The sequence below is a fragment of the Sphaerodactylus townsendi genome, linkage group LG02 (genome assembly GCF_021028975.2).
Source record: "Sphaerodactylus townsendi isolate TG3544 linkage group LG02, MPM_Stown_v2.3, whole genome shotgun sequence".
NCBI lineage: Eukaryota > Metazoa > Chordata > Lepidosauria > Squamata > Sphaerodactylidae > Sphaerodactylus > Sphaerodactylus townsendi.
In genome coordinates this window covers 84,686,910-84,703,650 of record NC_059426.1, presented here as the reverse complement: position 1 = coordinate 84,703,650, position 16,741 = coordinate 84,686,910, and the positions used below count along the sequence as shown (strand labels likewise).

Here is a 16,741-nt window from a genome sequence, read left to right as displayed (position 1 = left end):
TATAAAAAATACTTACTATAAGAACAGCTGCAATAGGTATCGCTGCATTCATAAAAACTATAAAGAAAAAATATTTTTCTTATTCAAATATACTTCATATATCTTACCTTTTCCATTTATAAGGTGAATTTTTTAAATGTCTTTCTAAACTACTTCCCTTTTTAATCATGTACTGTGTCTATTTTGATATTTACCTTATTTCAGTACTTGAAACCAATCAATAAGTAGCAATTTCCTGGAAGCAATGACCCTCCCTGCATCCTGGGTGTAATAGATTGCCAATTGTTTCTAACCACTAACTGGGAGTTAATAACCACAAGTAGTTGGATCTGGAATGATTTTTTTTGCTTTGAGTCCACTTTTAAATTAAGCATCAATATAAATTATACTCCTTAATATGACTTATTATCCCTTGACAGAGGCGTTTCTCCCATTGGGCAAAGTGGGCAGTTGACCTGGGCGCAGCCCTGTGGGGGGCGCAGGTTTGTTTGTGGGATTTTTTGTATTTTCAGTGTTTTTCAATTTTTGGCCTGCAGAGGGCGCAGGTTTTAGGCTAGCAGCACCAAAATTTCAGGGATGTTTTGGGAGACTCTCCTGATGCTATTACCCAGGTTTGGTGAGGTTTGGTTCAGGGAGTCCAAAGTTATGGACTCCCAAAAGGGGTGCCCCATCCCCCATTGTTTCCAATGGGAGCTAATAGGAGATGAGGCTACACCTTTGAGGGTCGATAACTTTGGACCCTCTGAACCAAGCTTCACCAAACCTGAGAGGTATCATCAGGAGAGTCTCTTACTGATACCAGCCAGGTTTTGTGAAGTTTGGTCCAGGGGGTCCAAAGCTATGGACTCCCAAAGGGGGTGCCCCATCATCCATTGTTTCCAATGGGAGCTAACAGAAGATGGGGGCTACATCTTTGAGGTCCATAACTTTGGACCCCCTGAACCAAACTTCACCAAACCTGGGTGGTATCATTAGAAGTCTCCTAAAAAGATCCCTGAAAGTTTGGTGCTGCTAGCTTAACAATTTGCACTTCCCTGCCAGCAGGCACCTCCCAAATTTCCCCAGATTTTCCTTTTACTAAATCCCCATGCCTTTGACATGGATTTAAAGGGAGAATCCGAGGTCTAGTTTAAACATTGAAAGTGATGATGTTTCAGGGTGGGGGAGAATCAACCCCAAAATAGCATCACTTCCAATGTTGTTTAAACTGAGAACCCCAGATTCTCCCTTTAAGGTAGATTTAAAAGGAGAATCTGGGCTCCCTAGTTTAAACACCATTGAAAATGATGCTGTTTGGGGGTGGATTCCAGCATCACTTGTTTAAACTAAGGAGCCCAGATCCTCCTTTGAAACATTGAAAGTGATGCTGTTTCCCCCAATTGGGGGTACTGGATACAACACCATAAAATGTTTTCATAGCAGTAATAAAACATTTTGAAAGCATTTTGAAAATGTTTTCAAAAAATTATTTCTGCTGTGTGGCATGGCTTATTGCTGTGTTCAGATTTGTGAGTTGGGGCATGTTCTATAATGTGATGGTGACTTTGGAACAACCTGGTTGAAAAAATCATTGCTTGGTCACAGTGGGGGAGGGTGGCTGCCCACGGGGGGCGCCAAACTCCAGTTTGCCTAGATACGCCACTGGGCATAGCTACAGGGGGTGCACATTGCATTGGGCACGCGCCTGGGGGGGCCCATCAAACTCAGGTTTTGCCCAGGGCTCCAGTTTGCCGAGTTACGCCACTGTCCCTTGATAAACATTGCCAAAATTCCCAAGAATTTGAACAAGCCAGTAACCATGAAAAGTTGCTCAATTTTTATCAATAGTTGGTAGTTATTTAGGTGCTGACCTTGAATGTCCTTGCATTTGATTTATTATTTTTTCACCCTTGTTTTGTTGCAATAGATAAAAATATCAGGAAGTTTAATGTATTGTCGAAGGCTTTCATGGCCGGAATCACTGGGGTGCTGTGTGGTTTCCGGGCTGTATGGCTGTGTTCTAGCAGCATTTTCTCCTAAGAATTAGGAGAGAACACGGCTGCTAGAACACGGCCATACAGCCCGGAAACCACACAGCACCCCATTATCAGGAAGTATTTCAAAATCTAGTAAAATTAGCAACAGAGTTCTGACAAAGCTCTGCTCATGACCTGAGCTTGATTCCACTGGAAGCTGGTTTCAGATAGCTTGGTCAAGGCTGACTCAGCCTTCCATCATTCTGAGGTCAGTAAAATGAGCACTCAGCTTTTTGAGGGTAAAATGTAGACCACTGGAGAATCCAATGGCAAATCATGCCATATAGTCTGGTTAGTAAGCATCAATATGTGACTGGTCAGTAATGATCTGGTGCTTGCATAGGGGACAACTTTTACTTTACATTCTTTATAGAGATCTACACTTAAGGGGGGGGGGGGAAGGCACTTTGTCTTTTCCAAAACTGCAGTGTCTTATGTAAATGGCAATGAAGGCACTGGTCTCTAAATATGTCATTCCTCTACCCGCTAAGAACTGGCAAATTCATTTGTAGTTGAACTGACAAACTGATCAAGGAAAGCGACAGTGGCTTAGAAGAGTATAACTCTGCATAGACTGGCATTGAGAAGTACTTGCTTGATATGGAGGTATAGAGAGCAAATGCCTTCAGGCTGGTCATCTCCTTTTGCCGAGTTTCTTCCACTCTGCTGTGAAAGATGTTTTCCCAGGCATAGAGCTTAAGGAGTTTTATACCACGAAGCATTTCATTTGTTTTTTTCAGTCTTTCATTGGAATATTCCTACACAATTGGTACAAGACATTTAAGGGGTTATTGTATGTAATTTATCCAATGATCCAATTAAAACTGACTACAGATTAAAACTGACTCCTTAATACGAGTCTGAATGCTGCATTTTGTGGTTCCTATGTAGACCTTTCCACAGCTGCAGGGTATGCAATAGACTCCTGCAGAAGTGAGGGGGTTTCTCTTGTCCTTTGCTGAGCGTAGCATCTGCTGTTTTTTCCTAGTAGGTTTGAAGATGGTTTGTAGGTTATGTTTTTTCGTCAGTTTCCCTATTGGATCAGTGATTCCCTTGATGTATGGTAGAAATATTTTTCCTGTGGTGGGCTGTTTCTCCTCAGTCTTCTGGGTTTCCCTTGGTCTTAAAGCTATGCTGATTTCTGTTTGGAGTAGCCATTAGCCTGCAGAGCCCAGTCTAGATGACTGATTTCATCAGGGAGGAGATGAGGTTCACACATTCGTTTTGCACGATCTGTCAGAGTTTTAATTATGCCCCTTTTCTGTTGTGGATGGTGGTTGGAGTTTTTATGTAAATACCGGTCTCTGTGTGTCAGTTTTCTGTATACTGTGGGGCCCAACATTCAGACTCGTATTAAGGAGCATGAAAGACACTGTCGGCTTAACCATCCTGAAAAATCTGCAGTTGCAGAACATGTCTTAAACAAAACTGGACATAACATTTTATTTGAAAACACTGCAATTTTGGACAGTTCAGAAGGTTACTTTGTCAGACTGCACAGGGAGGCCATTGAAATTCACAAACACCAAGACAACTTCAACAGGAAAGAAGAAACTCTGAGAATTAACAAAGCTTGGCTACCAGTACTTAAAAAAACCAAATCAAACCCCAAGGGCATGCTAATTTCATGAACAATGAACTCCACCCAAACACAGGATTTGCATTCACCAATACTGCTGCTGCTGCAGGGCATGAAAATGTGAATCACTCCCTGGACTGATAAGCCCCACCCATAATACAGTACTATCAACCACATCTTTGCATAACAAGTTCCACCCAAACACTTACTGATTGGTTCCTCACCCTGGGACATGGACAATATATATCCCAAACATTCCCTTTTCTCTGGACACAGTGTGTAACAGACTTCCCTCTGTGATACACCTCTGAAGATGCTAGCCACAGATGCAGGCGAAACGTTAGGAACAAGATCTATCAGACCACGGCCACACAGCCTGGAAAACCCACTAGAACAAATATATGGCTATGGTTTGTACAATTTGCACCACCTTCCTGAAGGTTGCACAGCCTGACCATCCATTTTGATCTCACATTGCTCCTAGATGTTCAGGGAACAACCCACAGCTAAGGATGTCTTTTACCTGCTTAAGCTTATATATATATTGCAATCATTAGTGGATACATTTAAGCCTGATATACTTACATTCTGATAACTTTCAGATTGGACTATTATAATTTATAATTATAATTATATTATAATGGGGCTGCTTTTGAAAAGTTTTTGGAAGCTGTAACTGGTTAAAATTCAGCTATCCAAGCTGTTCGTGAGGTTAGCTGTTTTGAGACTATGATGCCTCATTGATTTTGGATGTAATTTAAGTGCTGGTTTTGACCTATAGAGATTTAAAAAGTTTTGGAGCAGAGTTCTTCAAGGTCTGCAAGTGTTTCTCATTACATATATCAACCTGCTATGGGCTCACTGGTCACTAGGGATTTAAATAGTTATGTGAGGCAGAACCTTCTTAACAGGTGTACCTCTACTTGGGAAAATCTCCCCTGGGAGGGTTTCTAGATCAGGTCTCTTTTGTGCAGAATGGTCTTTCATTTGTATAGTTTCTGCTGATTCTGATTTAAATTTTATTGGCATCTGGGCTATCTGTTTCTAATTTGCATATACTGCTGTTTCTATTTGTTGTATATCATGTTGACATTTTTATTTGTTAGATCAATATTGATCTGATATTTGGATGCACTGAAATGGGCCTTTGTCTCTCTGAGGTATTTTGAGGATTTTCTGCCAAAAAGTAGCAGATAAATACATCACTAAATAAATGAAAAGCTTATTGAATGGTATGCCTAAAAATACTCACCAATGTACTTCTTTGAGCTTGTGAAAGTTTTGTGGCTACGAAGTATTGAACTGGTAATGAGCACTATGATTACCACTGCTCCAATTAAGGCACTGAATCCAAGCAGGTAGTAGAGTAGAATGACTCCTACAACAATCTCATAACAGAAACCAAAGTGACATTGTTTTTCTTAACCACTGCTGGAGTCAAGGGTTTTCATAAAACAAAAATGGTTGTGCAGGTTATAAGACTTATATATGACTCACAATACCACAATCTACAATCTTCTTTTGGATATAATAGCCCTGCTCAAGCATTTAAAATTGCAATTAAATTAAAAAATAAATAAAAGTAGTAGATTTCTGAATTGTCAGAAATCCAACCTGAGTGAAACTATTAATGATCAATTCAGGGCTCAGAATTTAGCTACATTCTTGCTGAAATCAATCCAATTTTCCACATTGGGAAAACACTTGGGAAATGAGACCCAGGCATCCCATAATGGGATTTCAGCTTGATCTCCCACTAGTTTTTTTTTGAAGCGACAGGAGCATCTCATGTTCTCTTCAGATCCCCAGATTTCTAAGTCTTTTGGTCCCTGTAAAAACCCTGGCCATTTGGATAACAAGATACAAATGCAATCTTACAATTTATATTCCTATTATATCAAAAACAATACTAACAATACTAACATTCCCTAACAAGGGAGACTCTTTCTATGCGCCAATCCAAATAAAACATTTTGAGGCAGTAAATAAAACGCTTCTCTATGGGGTTCTGTAACATTTTAGCTCCAAAATATTTTATTTCCAGCTGCAAAACATTCTTATTTGCATCATGTTCCTAGTGATTCTTACTCTGAAAAAAACATTTTTGAAAAAAAGTTTTCACTTGCTGTGTGTGATCTCTTTAAGATATTATTTCCCACAGCTCCTGACCTTTGAAACTGAGATAAGAATCAGATATGGAAAGGAAGACATAGTTCTGTAATGACTCCCCTAGGGTCTCCAAAGTTGAGAACAGCAGAGCCATCGTTCCAGTTAATTCATCAGATTATTTTAATGCCTTGTCATCTGTGAGAAAATGAGCATGTTTAGCTTTATGGATACATATTATCCTCACTCATATTATCTCAACTTACGTGATTTCCACTTACACATAACCAAGCCAATCGATCTGATTGGCCACTGGGCCTTGACCAACTCAGAGCCCCTGGCCATAAAATTCTAAGATTTTAAGCCTAGTTTTGTGAGTTTTTGGATGCCTTTACCACAACTCCTTGACACTTCATTTTAACCTTGTGATATCTTTGCTGCTTAGGGACATGCTGCCTGGAAGTGCTGATGCCCAGAAAAGAGTGGCCTTTTGAATACTGGAAGAATCCAATTGGAATGGTAGCATCTGTATTTTGAACCATTGCTATTTAATGTGTAGTTAATCCTTTTTGGTTTTAGCCTTTGTTATTTTAAGTCCTTACTGTTCTTATTAAAATTGTTCTTATTAAAATATTCTTGCATAATTTTAATAAATTTCTCTAATTATATCTTTTATGATAATTTATCTTCCAGGTAGCTTCAGTCTAATCTCCAGTACTTTTACATAGCTACACACATTGCAACTGAATTTGTGTACCTTGCAGGGGTGATTTTAGTAACTTCTCATTTCAGGAAGGTTGGAAGCTTGCCCCTTGACTTCTAGTAGTAATCTGCTATAAAAAAGAGCCAGTTGCAATTACCAAAACTGTGATGTGTGGACTCACACCCCAGGGTTTTTTAATATCTGTGCTTTGCTGACCTAAATGAGAATTCCCTTCAACTATCTGGGCATGGGCATGACATCAGAATCCAATATGAATACTACTAACCAATCATGATGACAGTAGCTACATTTGCTTCTCTTGCTATGTTGCACCTCTCCTGTTCAGAAGAGCACAGACACTTTCCTTGCCTTTGGTCAATGAACAGTACAGTTAGCTTATGATTACTCCTTTATAATCCTTGGACGCTCCTCACATCGGCATAAAAGCATGAAGGCTAGCGCCCAGGGAGCCAGGGGGAAGCGTGGTCCCCAGGCCTCGGCGACACGCCAGAGGCCCAGGGGACCTTGCCAGGGGTAGCGGGCGCCGGCGCCTCAAGGGCGCCGGCGTCCCGGCTTCTTCCCAGGGACCGGTCCGTGCAGACGGTGTCCTCCCAAGCGCTCTTCCGTCACGCCGTCGCAAGGAAACGGCCTTTCATTTTGTGCTATGATGGTAAAGTATTACAGAACAAAGGCTTACATAAATAGATTGGTAGTAGTAGACATTAGCATATGAGTTTTGCTATTTGAGTATTAATTTGTCCAGATAGATCTTCTTAAGTACATTCATCAGTGGGACTAAAGACAATTTCACAGTAACATTTTCTGTGATATTTTGGGATAGGAAAACATGTATTCTGTCTTACAAAACTGATGAGGCTGTGAATATATAATGATGACAAAACAGATACAAACACACGATTTTCATACATGTCATGATGGCAGTGTACAAGGGTGTATAATTTTTCTTGTACACAGAAAACTCTCCTTTATAGTCATGACACTGGTATTATTTTCACAATATCACAGAGAATAGCCAAGTGGAATTATATCATGTCACCAACTATTTCACTGCTCTTTACTACACTGAGAAGTATTGCTACATCCTTCATAGCAAATGAGCAGCAACTACGTATCTATTATTTCTCAAGTGATCCTGTAGCAAGGCTGCTGAAATAAAGAAAAGACACTTTTTATACTTTTAAAATATTCCTCTAAATGCAATTCAAATCTACCTCTGCTTTCACATGCAAGTTCATTAATAGTATATTACTCTTAAATTTCCTTACCTGTACTGGCATAGCCCAAAGATTGGGGCAAAGGAAGAAAAACCACATCAGTTGATTTGTATCTATAGCAACCAGGTTACAGATCTGACCTGCAGTCATTTCCCCCATGGATATATTGGAAGTTGAGAGCTGCATAATCTTATTGTAAATTTTTGTCTAAAACAAGAACATGAAATGTTAGGGAAAAGAACCTTGAAAATAACATTTTGTTGTCTCATAATGGTTTTCACAAACTATTTCTAACAAGTCCAATATACTTAAAAATGAAAAAAATTGAAGAGGAAACATGCTTCAAACTCAGCCTAACCTTTGATGAACAAAGTATAAAAAGCAAAATCTATCTTCATGTTTGATAGAACTATTGTTTTTGTATATGAAAAAATGCAAGTCTCAGGAAGGTTAAAAGCCTTGACTTCTAGCTGTCTGGGTAGTAAAAAGAGGCTGGTAGCAGCTACTAAGGCTATAATGAGTGAATGAGTGATGACTGAATGAATCTATAAATTAAATAAATTATACACACAACATCTTTCTGGCCATATAATCTGCTCTGAAAGAAAGGGGCTTCATTTGAGGAAGACACTGCATTTTAATTTGCATTGTACTGGCTATTTTTGAGTATATAGGGTTTTTCATTTTTTAATTGTTAATTACATTACTTGTCTGGTGCTTTGGTATCTGAAAAATAGATAAGGCTGTTTTGGTTTTTACAATTTTCCTTTGATGAAACATCTGATATACAGATGGATCGCACACTTCTTTAGCTAAGAATGTTCCTCTTCTGACATATATATGAAATACCTGTATTGCTCCTCTCAGGTTAATTCCTGTTTCAATGGCAACATAGTAAGATGCCTGGAGAAATGTTCTTTGCAATAAAAGAGAAAAGAAGAGAAGGACTGCCAAAACGTAAGCATTGGCCAAAAATTCTGGAGATGAAATGAAGAAAACACCAAGTATTTTTGTCTGCAGGAAAGAAAGATAGAGGAAGATATCATTTAACTGAAAAATCCATAATCTATTTTGCCTCTGATAATTGCTAAATATAAACATAAATATAATATGGTTTTAATACACTGGGAATCGCAAAAATAATTGAGAATAATGTTTTGGTTAGTCTAGGAAATAGTTTTAATTTAAATGTCAGATATAATTTTCATTTAAATGATAAATACACTTTGCAAATTGAATACGAAGAAGAAATAATCTGTGCTATGGTTAGTAATGTCTGAGACCCAGACCACCAAAACAAATAGCTTTGAGCTCCTTTTTTGGAAGTTGGGGGAGCCAAGGATAAAAACCATTTAAATAAACAAACATAGACATACCATTTATCATTAAAATCAAATGACATATTCTGTTCAAAAGCTCAATTCTGAAAGATAGCAGATGATGAATAAACCTGTTTTTCAACTGTGCCTCTTTATATTTTAGACTAGCAGAGCACCTGTGCTTCGCTACGCATACTTCACTTCGCTACGCATACTACGCATACTACGGTGGTGTGGTTTGTAACCTGCTTTGATAGTATTTGGCTGTAGTGGTGTTGTTAACATGAGGGTGGGTAGAGGAGTACTTTTTCACAGCCTCTGTGAATTTCAGGGTGACATTCAGCATACTTCTTTACAGCCTGTTTGTGAACTTTGGGGTGACATGCAGCATATTTCCTCACAGCCTGTCTGTGTACTGATGGGTTTCGCATATTTTGCAGCAGCTTCCTGTAGTTGTCTTTTTATAATGCAATGTGTATTTGCTCTCTTTCACCTGGTGGGCTCCAAAAGACATCATTTGGAAGCAGCTGTTGTATTTTCAGGATGCAGAAATGAAGTGTTCTGCAACTGGATGCTGATGAGTGAGAAGGCTGTGAAGAGGCTCAGGGTAGGGTTGAAGGGCAGGGAGCTGGAGTGTACCACCACTGCAGCACATTCCTGGGGACTCATCCCGCCACTTCAGAGTACGACACCAAGCACAGGGTGATTGGAGGCCGAGAGCAATAAACTTGTCTCCACAGTAATAAATCTGATGTCCATATGCAAAACCCGACAAATGTTTAGTAGTCCAAGGTGATGGTGTGGTTTGTAACCTGTTTTGATAGTATTTGGCTGTAGTGGTGTTGTTAACGTGAGGGTGGGTGGAGGAGTACTTTTTCACAGCCTATCTGTTAACTTCGGGGTGACATTCAGCATACTTTTTTGCAGCCTGTTTGTGAACTTTGGGGGTGACATGCAGCATATTTCCTCACAGCCTGATGGGTTTGTTTTCAAATAGGTTCACATGCGTTGTGGAGGGCGGTGGTAGAGTGCAGTTGGTGAAGGACATGAAGCTGCTGGTGTGTAACTGTCACCCTTAGAATGTTCGTGTGGCATGTCTGTGGACTGAGCGGTTGGTTTGCCCTTAGAATGTTCATGCAGATGGCCAGAGATGAGCAGTGAAAACAGTAAATAGGTAATAAATCGAGTGAAAGTGAATATTTTGGGAAATCCTTTCTTAGTGAGCACCTGGAGTACGTAAGGAACAGGTGTGCCAAATTTCATGTGTGTGGCTTTGGTGGTTTTTGATTTCTGTTGATGTGTCAGTCAGTGAGTGGTATTTCGCGTTTATATATATAGATTGTCTAGATAATGATCCTTATACAAACAATGACATGTATCTTAAAGCTTCTATCTGCTTGCGCTCCATTTCTCCATTGCAAAGGCAATGCTCCATTATGGACATTATCCTCTCATATAAAGAACTTTTAGGCTCCTTGAAAGACATTAGTCTTCTGTGAGTATAACAATGGGTGATTACCCATGGTCCAAAACCCACATGATATTCACGCTAAAAGTCTCAATTTGGGCGAGGCGTCCCCACGACTTCAGTGCCCAACTCGGCTCCATCCCGGCTCTGGCATACGCTCTCCTCCACAGCCCGCATTTTTCAAAAACCGGCAAGAAGGTGGGTCCTCACTAGATTTAGGTGTAACTCTTTCCCCTCAGCCGATCTGCAAGGGTGTTTTTCGAGGACCGCTGTACAAGCCCAGGTTTGCTCTCATTGCACCAATACTCCCAAGATGATGCTGCACATTTTATTTGACTGTCCTAAATATGCTGATTTTAGACCTACTTTTCATTGCATTATCCCTCCTTTGCTAAGGCATTCCACCCCTAATCTTTGGGCTTGTTTTCTGTTAAATAATAGCTCATCCATGATACTGGAGATGGTTGCAGAATTCTTGGGAGAGGTCCTGATATGTTGATATGCTGTATTTCAGATCCCTGCGCTGATTCTTGTTTTCAATTTTGTTTGTTTTTATTAATGCCTATTAAAGGTCTACTGTTATTGTTGTTGTACACCTTTTTTAAAAATGCAGGCTGAGGCCGCATCGGTGGGGAGGCAGAAGAAAACCAGCACGGTTTATTTTTCCCGCCCTAGGAGACACGCACCAATCAGAGCGCAGTGGGCTGGGCACAGAGCAAGGGGGGGTTTTTGTGCTGGTTGTGGCTTCATAGCCATGAACCAGCAAAGAGAAGGAGAGCTAGTACTGAATGTGTGTGCCAATGAAGCTGCACAGCCAAAAAAAATAGAACTTCCTATGTTCCTACAAAGCTGCGCAGCCAGAAAGTTATTTAAAAAAACTTCCTCAAGATGAGGAAGATGAGGGGCCACGGGGTCGCATTCCTGCCCCAACACAATAGCCAATCAGATAGCCGCAGAGCAGATCGCGGGCTCATGGAAATAGTTACAGTTTTTAATATAATGCATAGATTCCACTCACTGAAGTTGCCATTTATCTTGGATTGGTAGCAAGAACTACCAAATTCAATGAGATGCTGCAGTAATTGACAGAAAATGGAAATGCTATGCACAGTGTTATGGCCCTGATCACCCCCCACATATTATGGCAATAATATTTTCTTTTAAAAATAATATTGGCAGAAGCCAGCTGCCATACACTTCTCTGGGTAGGTAGCAGCATGTGCACTTGGCAGCAAGCCAAAGGTCAAAGGTTTGCTTCACAAAATCTAATCAAGGGAATGAGCTACTCCTGCATAACCTGGAGGTCTCATTTTGTCTGAGGGCATGCTTGATTACCACACCTTGCTGATAAGACAAAGGAATATGGAAAGCCACCTTGGTATCAGATGCTGCATTTCACTATCTCTTCTAGAAACCATGTCAGCAACAGATGGTTGCTTCTCTGCATTTCCTCCACCCATTGTTATGACTCTCCTAAACCACTCACCCTGTCCTAATCAAATGTCTCAGCCAATTCTGAATAACCTGGGCAGTGTCTTTAAAGAGTTGATCTGCAGGAAGCCTTACAGCGTTTCCTTGTTTAGCCTCACAAAGCAATTTGGCCCTATTGTCCCGGACGTAGTAATAGATGAGCTGATTAACTAGCTCTACACCCTAAACCCAGCACAGATGTGAAACTTAGTGCAATTGGTCCCTCTTCCCGCCAAGAGAATGATCTACCCTATAAAAGCCTGGTTCACCTGCAATACCTTGCTCATTACTAACTCGAACCTCCCTTGGTCCTGTTGATGTGAGACACGATAAATCGTCTCCTACCGGATTTCTGTGCTGGCATGGAATCCCTGCCTTCTACTACTTCGTGTGCTCCTTAAGATCGTTAGGTAACGTATCACCCTGCTACTTCCCCAACTCCCTCTCTATCCTCCCACCTACTTTTCCAACCTTTTTATATATTAGGAACTTGTATGTGTGTGCTCTTATGCCTTACTGTATGTATGCTTTTGGAACTAAATTTATATAAACGTTTTAAAATTCAATTTGGACTCTTGCATTACTCTGCGGAATGCTCCTTGCCATCCATTCCCCGTATACACAGTCTAAAAGATCCCCCCCAGCCTCCTCTCGCATTGCCAAGTCGAGTATTCTTTCCCCTTTGCTATTTTAAAACATATGTGTGCTGTTACACTCTTAGCAGCTGGTGGAGATTCCCTCGTAATAAGTTCATAACCCCTGTTAAGCTAGGTAACAACAGGAACAACAATTGGGATGATCCTGTGTGGAGGAACAATAGTTTTAACTATTCTAGTTAGATGTTTGTATCAGTCACATATCTTCTGAGTTACCTGATATTCTTGCTTTCTGTTCTGCCCCTCTTTCTCCAGGAAATTAAACCAATGGTGAAACACTAAAATAGTGCAAAATATTTCCAGATCCTCCTGAATGTGAGAAATACTTGTTTCTACTTAAAACGTTTATAATATTTATGGCTGGGTACAGTTCATTTTAACTGCACATCCATAATAATAATAGTAATAATAATCATCTGAGGATACAGTTAAATACTTGATGCTTAACCATATGCTTAAATACATTTCTGATGAGTATAATATGTCATACGTTTAAATTTAATTCTAAACATTTATCAAGATTTATAGCCTAGGAAACATAATATACATACCTGAGGGTGGAAAGTGTTGTTCCCTTTCCCAACATGGTGCACAATCCCAGAGATACAGAGTGGGCCAGCAAATGCAAGCAAATCTGCCAGGATACGGAAAGTGCTGCTTAGAACTAGAGGTCTTCCAAAGGCACAACAAAGGGCATACCAGATTGATTTGTATCCTTGTTGATATGTTTTGCTCTGCCCAAGAATATTAAAATATTAACTATTAATAGAAGAAAATTTTGCAATTGTCATATTACAAAACATTCGTGGGGCAGCCTTACAGTAGCTATGCTAATTTCTCCAAAGTTGGGGACAGAGGGTAGCAACTGGAGAGAGATCCTCTGCATACCACTTATTGGTGTGTGGAATTAAGGGGCAATTCTCTTCCCATTGTTGTTCAACATCTACATGCACCCTTGTGTAATCTGAAGTTTTGGGCTTGGGTGCCATGAGTACACTGATGATACCCAGCTATTTATGGTGGTGGACTGTCATTCAGGAACCACCCCAAATGTTCTGGCCATTGTTTGGAGGCCATAAAGATATCTTTAAAATAGAAATGGTTGAAACTAAATCAATCTAAAATGGAGGTCCCATAGCTAGGTCAGCAGGAATTGGATGGAGGGTGCCAATTACTGACTCTTGATGGCGTGCAACTAACGTCTGCACAAGCTGTCAAGGTGATACTTGATGCTCTCCTAACCATGGAGATTCAAGTCACCAATATGGCTCCCCAGGCTTTTTACAGTCTTTGCCAGATGAGCCTACCTATCCCAGCTAGCTACAGGGATTCAGGCAATGGCCTTCCTGATTGTGCAGGAAGGGTCTGCTTTGGAAACTCTTAACTTGTGCAAAATGTAGCAGTGCAGGTCCTTACAGGACCTCATGGTAAGCACATATACAACAGGTGCTTTGCCAGCTGCATCAGGTGCAAGAGGAATACCAAATCAAATTAAAGATTTTGGTGCTTATGTTTAAAGCCCTAAACGGTCTGTGGCCATCATATCCATGGGACTGCCTCTCCCCATATGTCTCCCAGTGGGTGTTATGTTCAGCAAACAACAACTTGCTGGTGGTCCCTGACCCAAAATAGATCTGGCTGGCCTTGACTATTGCCAGTTTTTTTCTCCCCTAGCCCCTGCCTGGTGGAACACTGTCTCATGAACCTGGGGAGGGATTAAGTGGGGTGATACCATGGGGTTTGTCCTCTGAACCTGTCATTTCTTCCAGGGGAGAGATTTGTGTAGTCTAAAAAGAAGTTATAATTTTATGAGAAATACAGGCCCCGCCTAAATGTTTGTATCTTTATTTCACCTACTGATTTGCATAATGTTTTACCAAAGATGTGTAGGGTTTTTTTCTTCTGAAAATTCAAGGGTGTTATTTGTACATAATCAGCTAGGTGGAAAGACACATTGTGCTCAAAGTGGATATTTCTGAAATCCCCCCATCCCCCTCGATAATCAAGCAAACGTAACCACACTGTACCAGCACTTTGTTCTGCTTTTCTCTGCTCCAGCTAGCAGCAGCCAACAGTGTGGAGCAGGTTCACAGAAACACACAATGTGACATAATTCATATGATTTATATAATAACTTATATAACTTATATGAGCCTAAATGTTAAATGATTCCAAGAGAACTCAGCAAGGATCTGCTATAACTTTGACCCAATATGCCACTTTGGAGCAAACAAAAGGAAAATATTTTTTGGAGAAAGAATATTTTTAATAATTTTAAGAAGTGATGATAAAGGTTTATCAGCAACAAGAAATACATGTTGGGAAAATGCAAGAAAAATTCTTCTACACAAAGGTTTTAAACCTACTACTTTGTAATGATTACTTGTAAGGATTACTTGTAATGATTATTTTGGAACGACTTGGGCAGCCCAATCCACAGCCGGGGGCTGAATTGGCTCTTGGAGCTGGCACATAGCTGTGATGGTGCATTTGACTACCCTACCAGCCCAAGTGCCACTGGGAGGTAGGTGGTAATCACAGAGCTGCACCAACCTAAAGCAGTAGGGCATTGCTGGGGGCATTGCTGGGAGTGGAGCCAACTTTAGTCAGCTTCAACTGGGCTTTTATGCTGAGAATGTGTCTGGTACAACCCTCACTTACACCACAAATATAGTACTGTAAGTCTGTTTCCTCTATGGGGCTGCAGTATATTGCCTCAGCAATTACTTGTACATGTGAGCACTTCTGGGAGATATATGAATTTCCTGTAACCATACTCAGTTCAATAAGATGAATGTCCTGCATACAAAAAGAGAAATGTGCAGAGATGCTCTCAGGAATCTGGAAGCCTCTGCATGGGGTACTCCATGTAAAAATCAATGAATATATAGATTTCTATATTGGAAAGAATAAGAGTCAAACTAGATAACGCTTCAACAACCACATTTGTTAATTCATGTTTCCTACAGGGGTGTAATGCGCATTGGGCAAAGTGGGCAGTTTCCCAGGGCTGGCGCCCAAAATACAGGGTTCGTTTGTGTGTTTTTTGGTATTTTAGTGGGTTTTCTGTTTTTGGCCTGAAGGGGATGCAGTTTTTAGGCTAGCAGCACCAAAGTTTCAGGGATGACCTTGAAATGCTGCCACAGGAGGTGGTCATAGCCACTAACCTGGATAGCTTTAAAAGGGGCTTGGACAGATTTATGGAGGAGAAGTCGATTTATGGCTACCAATCTTGATCCTCCTTGATCTGAGATTGCACATGCCTTAACAGACCAGGTGATCGGGAGCAACAGCCGCAGAAGGCCATTGCGTTCACATCCTACATGTGAGCTCCCAAAGGCACCTGGTGGGCCACTGCGAGTAGCAGAGAGCTGGACTAGATGGACTTTGGTCTGATCCAGCTGGCTTGTTCTTATGTTCTTATGATGTTTCAGGAGACTTTCCTGGTGCTATCACCCAGGTTTGGTTCAGGGAGTCCAAAGTTATGGACTCCCAAAGGGGGTGCCCCATCCCCTATTGTTTCCAATGGGAGCAAATAGGAGATTGGGCTACACCTTTGAGGGTCGATAACTTTGGACCCTCTGAACCAAACTTCACCAAACCTGGGAGGTATCGTCAGGAGAGTCTCTTACTGATACCAGCCAGGTTTTGTGAAGTTTGGTCCAGGGGTTGCAAAGCTATGGACTCCCAAAAGGGGTGCCCCCATCACGCATTGTTTCCAATGGGAGCTAATAGAAGATGGGGCCTACACCTTTGAGGGTCCATAACTTTGGACCCCCTGAACCAAACCTCACCAAACCTGGGTGGTATCATTAGGAGAGTCTCCTAAAGATAACCTGAAAGTTTGATGCTGCTAGCACCCCTCTGCACCCCTGACAGCAGGCACCCCCCAAATTTCCCCAGATTTTCCTTTTAAATCCCCCACCCTTTGGCATGGATTTAAAGGAAGAATCTGAGGTCCCCAGTTTAAACATTGAAAGTGATGCTGTTTCAGGGTGGGGGAGAATCAACCACAAAATAACATCACTTTCAATGTTGTTTAAACTGGGGACACCAAGTTTCTTTCTTTAAGGTGGATTTAAAAGGACAATCTGGGCTCTCTAGTTTAAACACCATTGAAAATGATGCTGTTTGGGGGTGGATTCCAGCATCATTTGTTTAACTAGGGAGCCCAGATTCTCATTTTAAAT

The 16,741-nt window shown here is 40.8% G+C and overlaps 1 protein-coding gene across 1 annotated transcript in view; it reads right to left on the bottom strand.

The window, feature by feature from the left end:
• Nucleotides 1-16,741, bottom strand: part of ABCC8 (ATP binding cassette subfamily C member 8) — a 93,320-nt gene that overhangs the window by 62,364 nt on the left and 14,215 nt on the right. Inside the window, 7 exon segments of the mRNA XM_048485350.1 lie at nt 17-57; nt 2,611-2,773; nt 4,847-4,903; nt 4,905-4,982; nt 7,690-7,845; nt 8,488-8,652; nt 13,103-13,285. Of these exon segments, the coding sequence (XP_048341307.1) occupies nt 17-57; nt 2,611-2,773; nt 4,847-4,903; nt 4,905-4,982; nt 7,690-7,845; nt 8,488-8,652; nt 13,103-13,285 (843 nt within the window).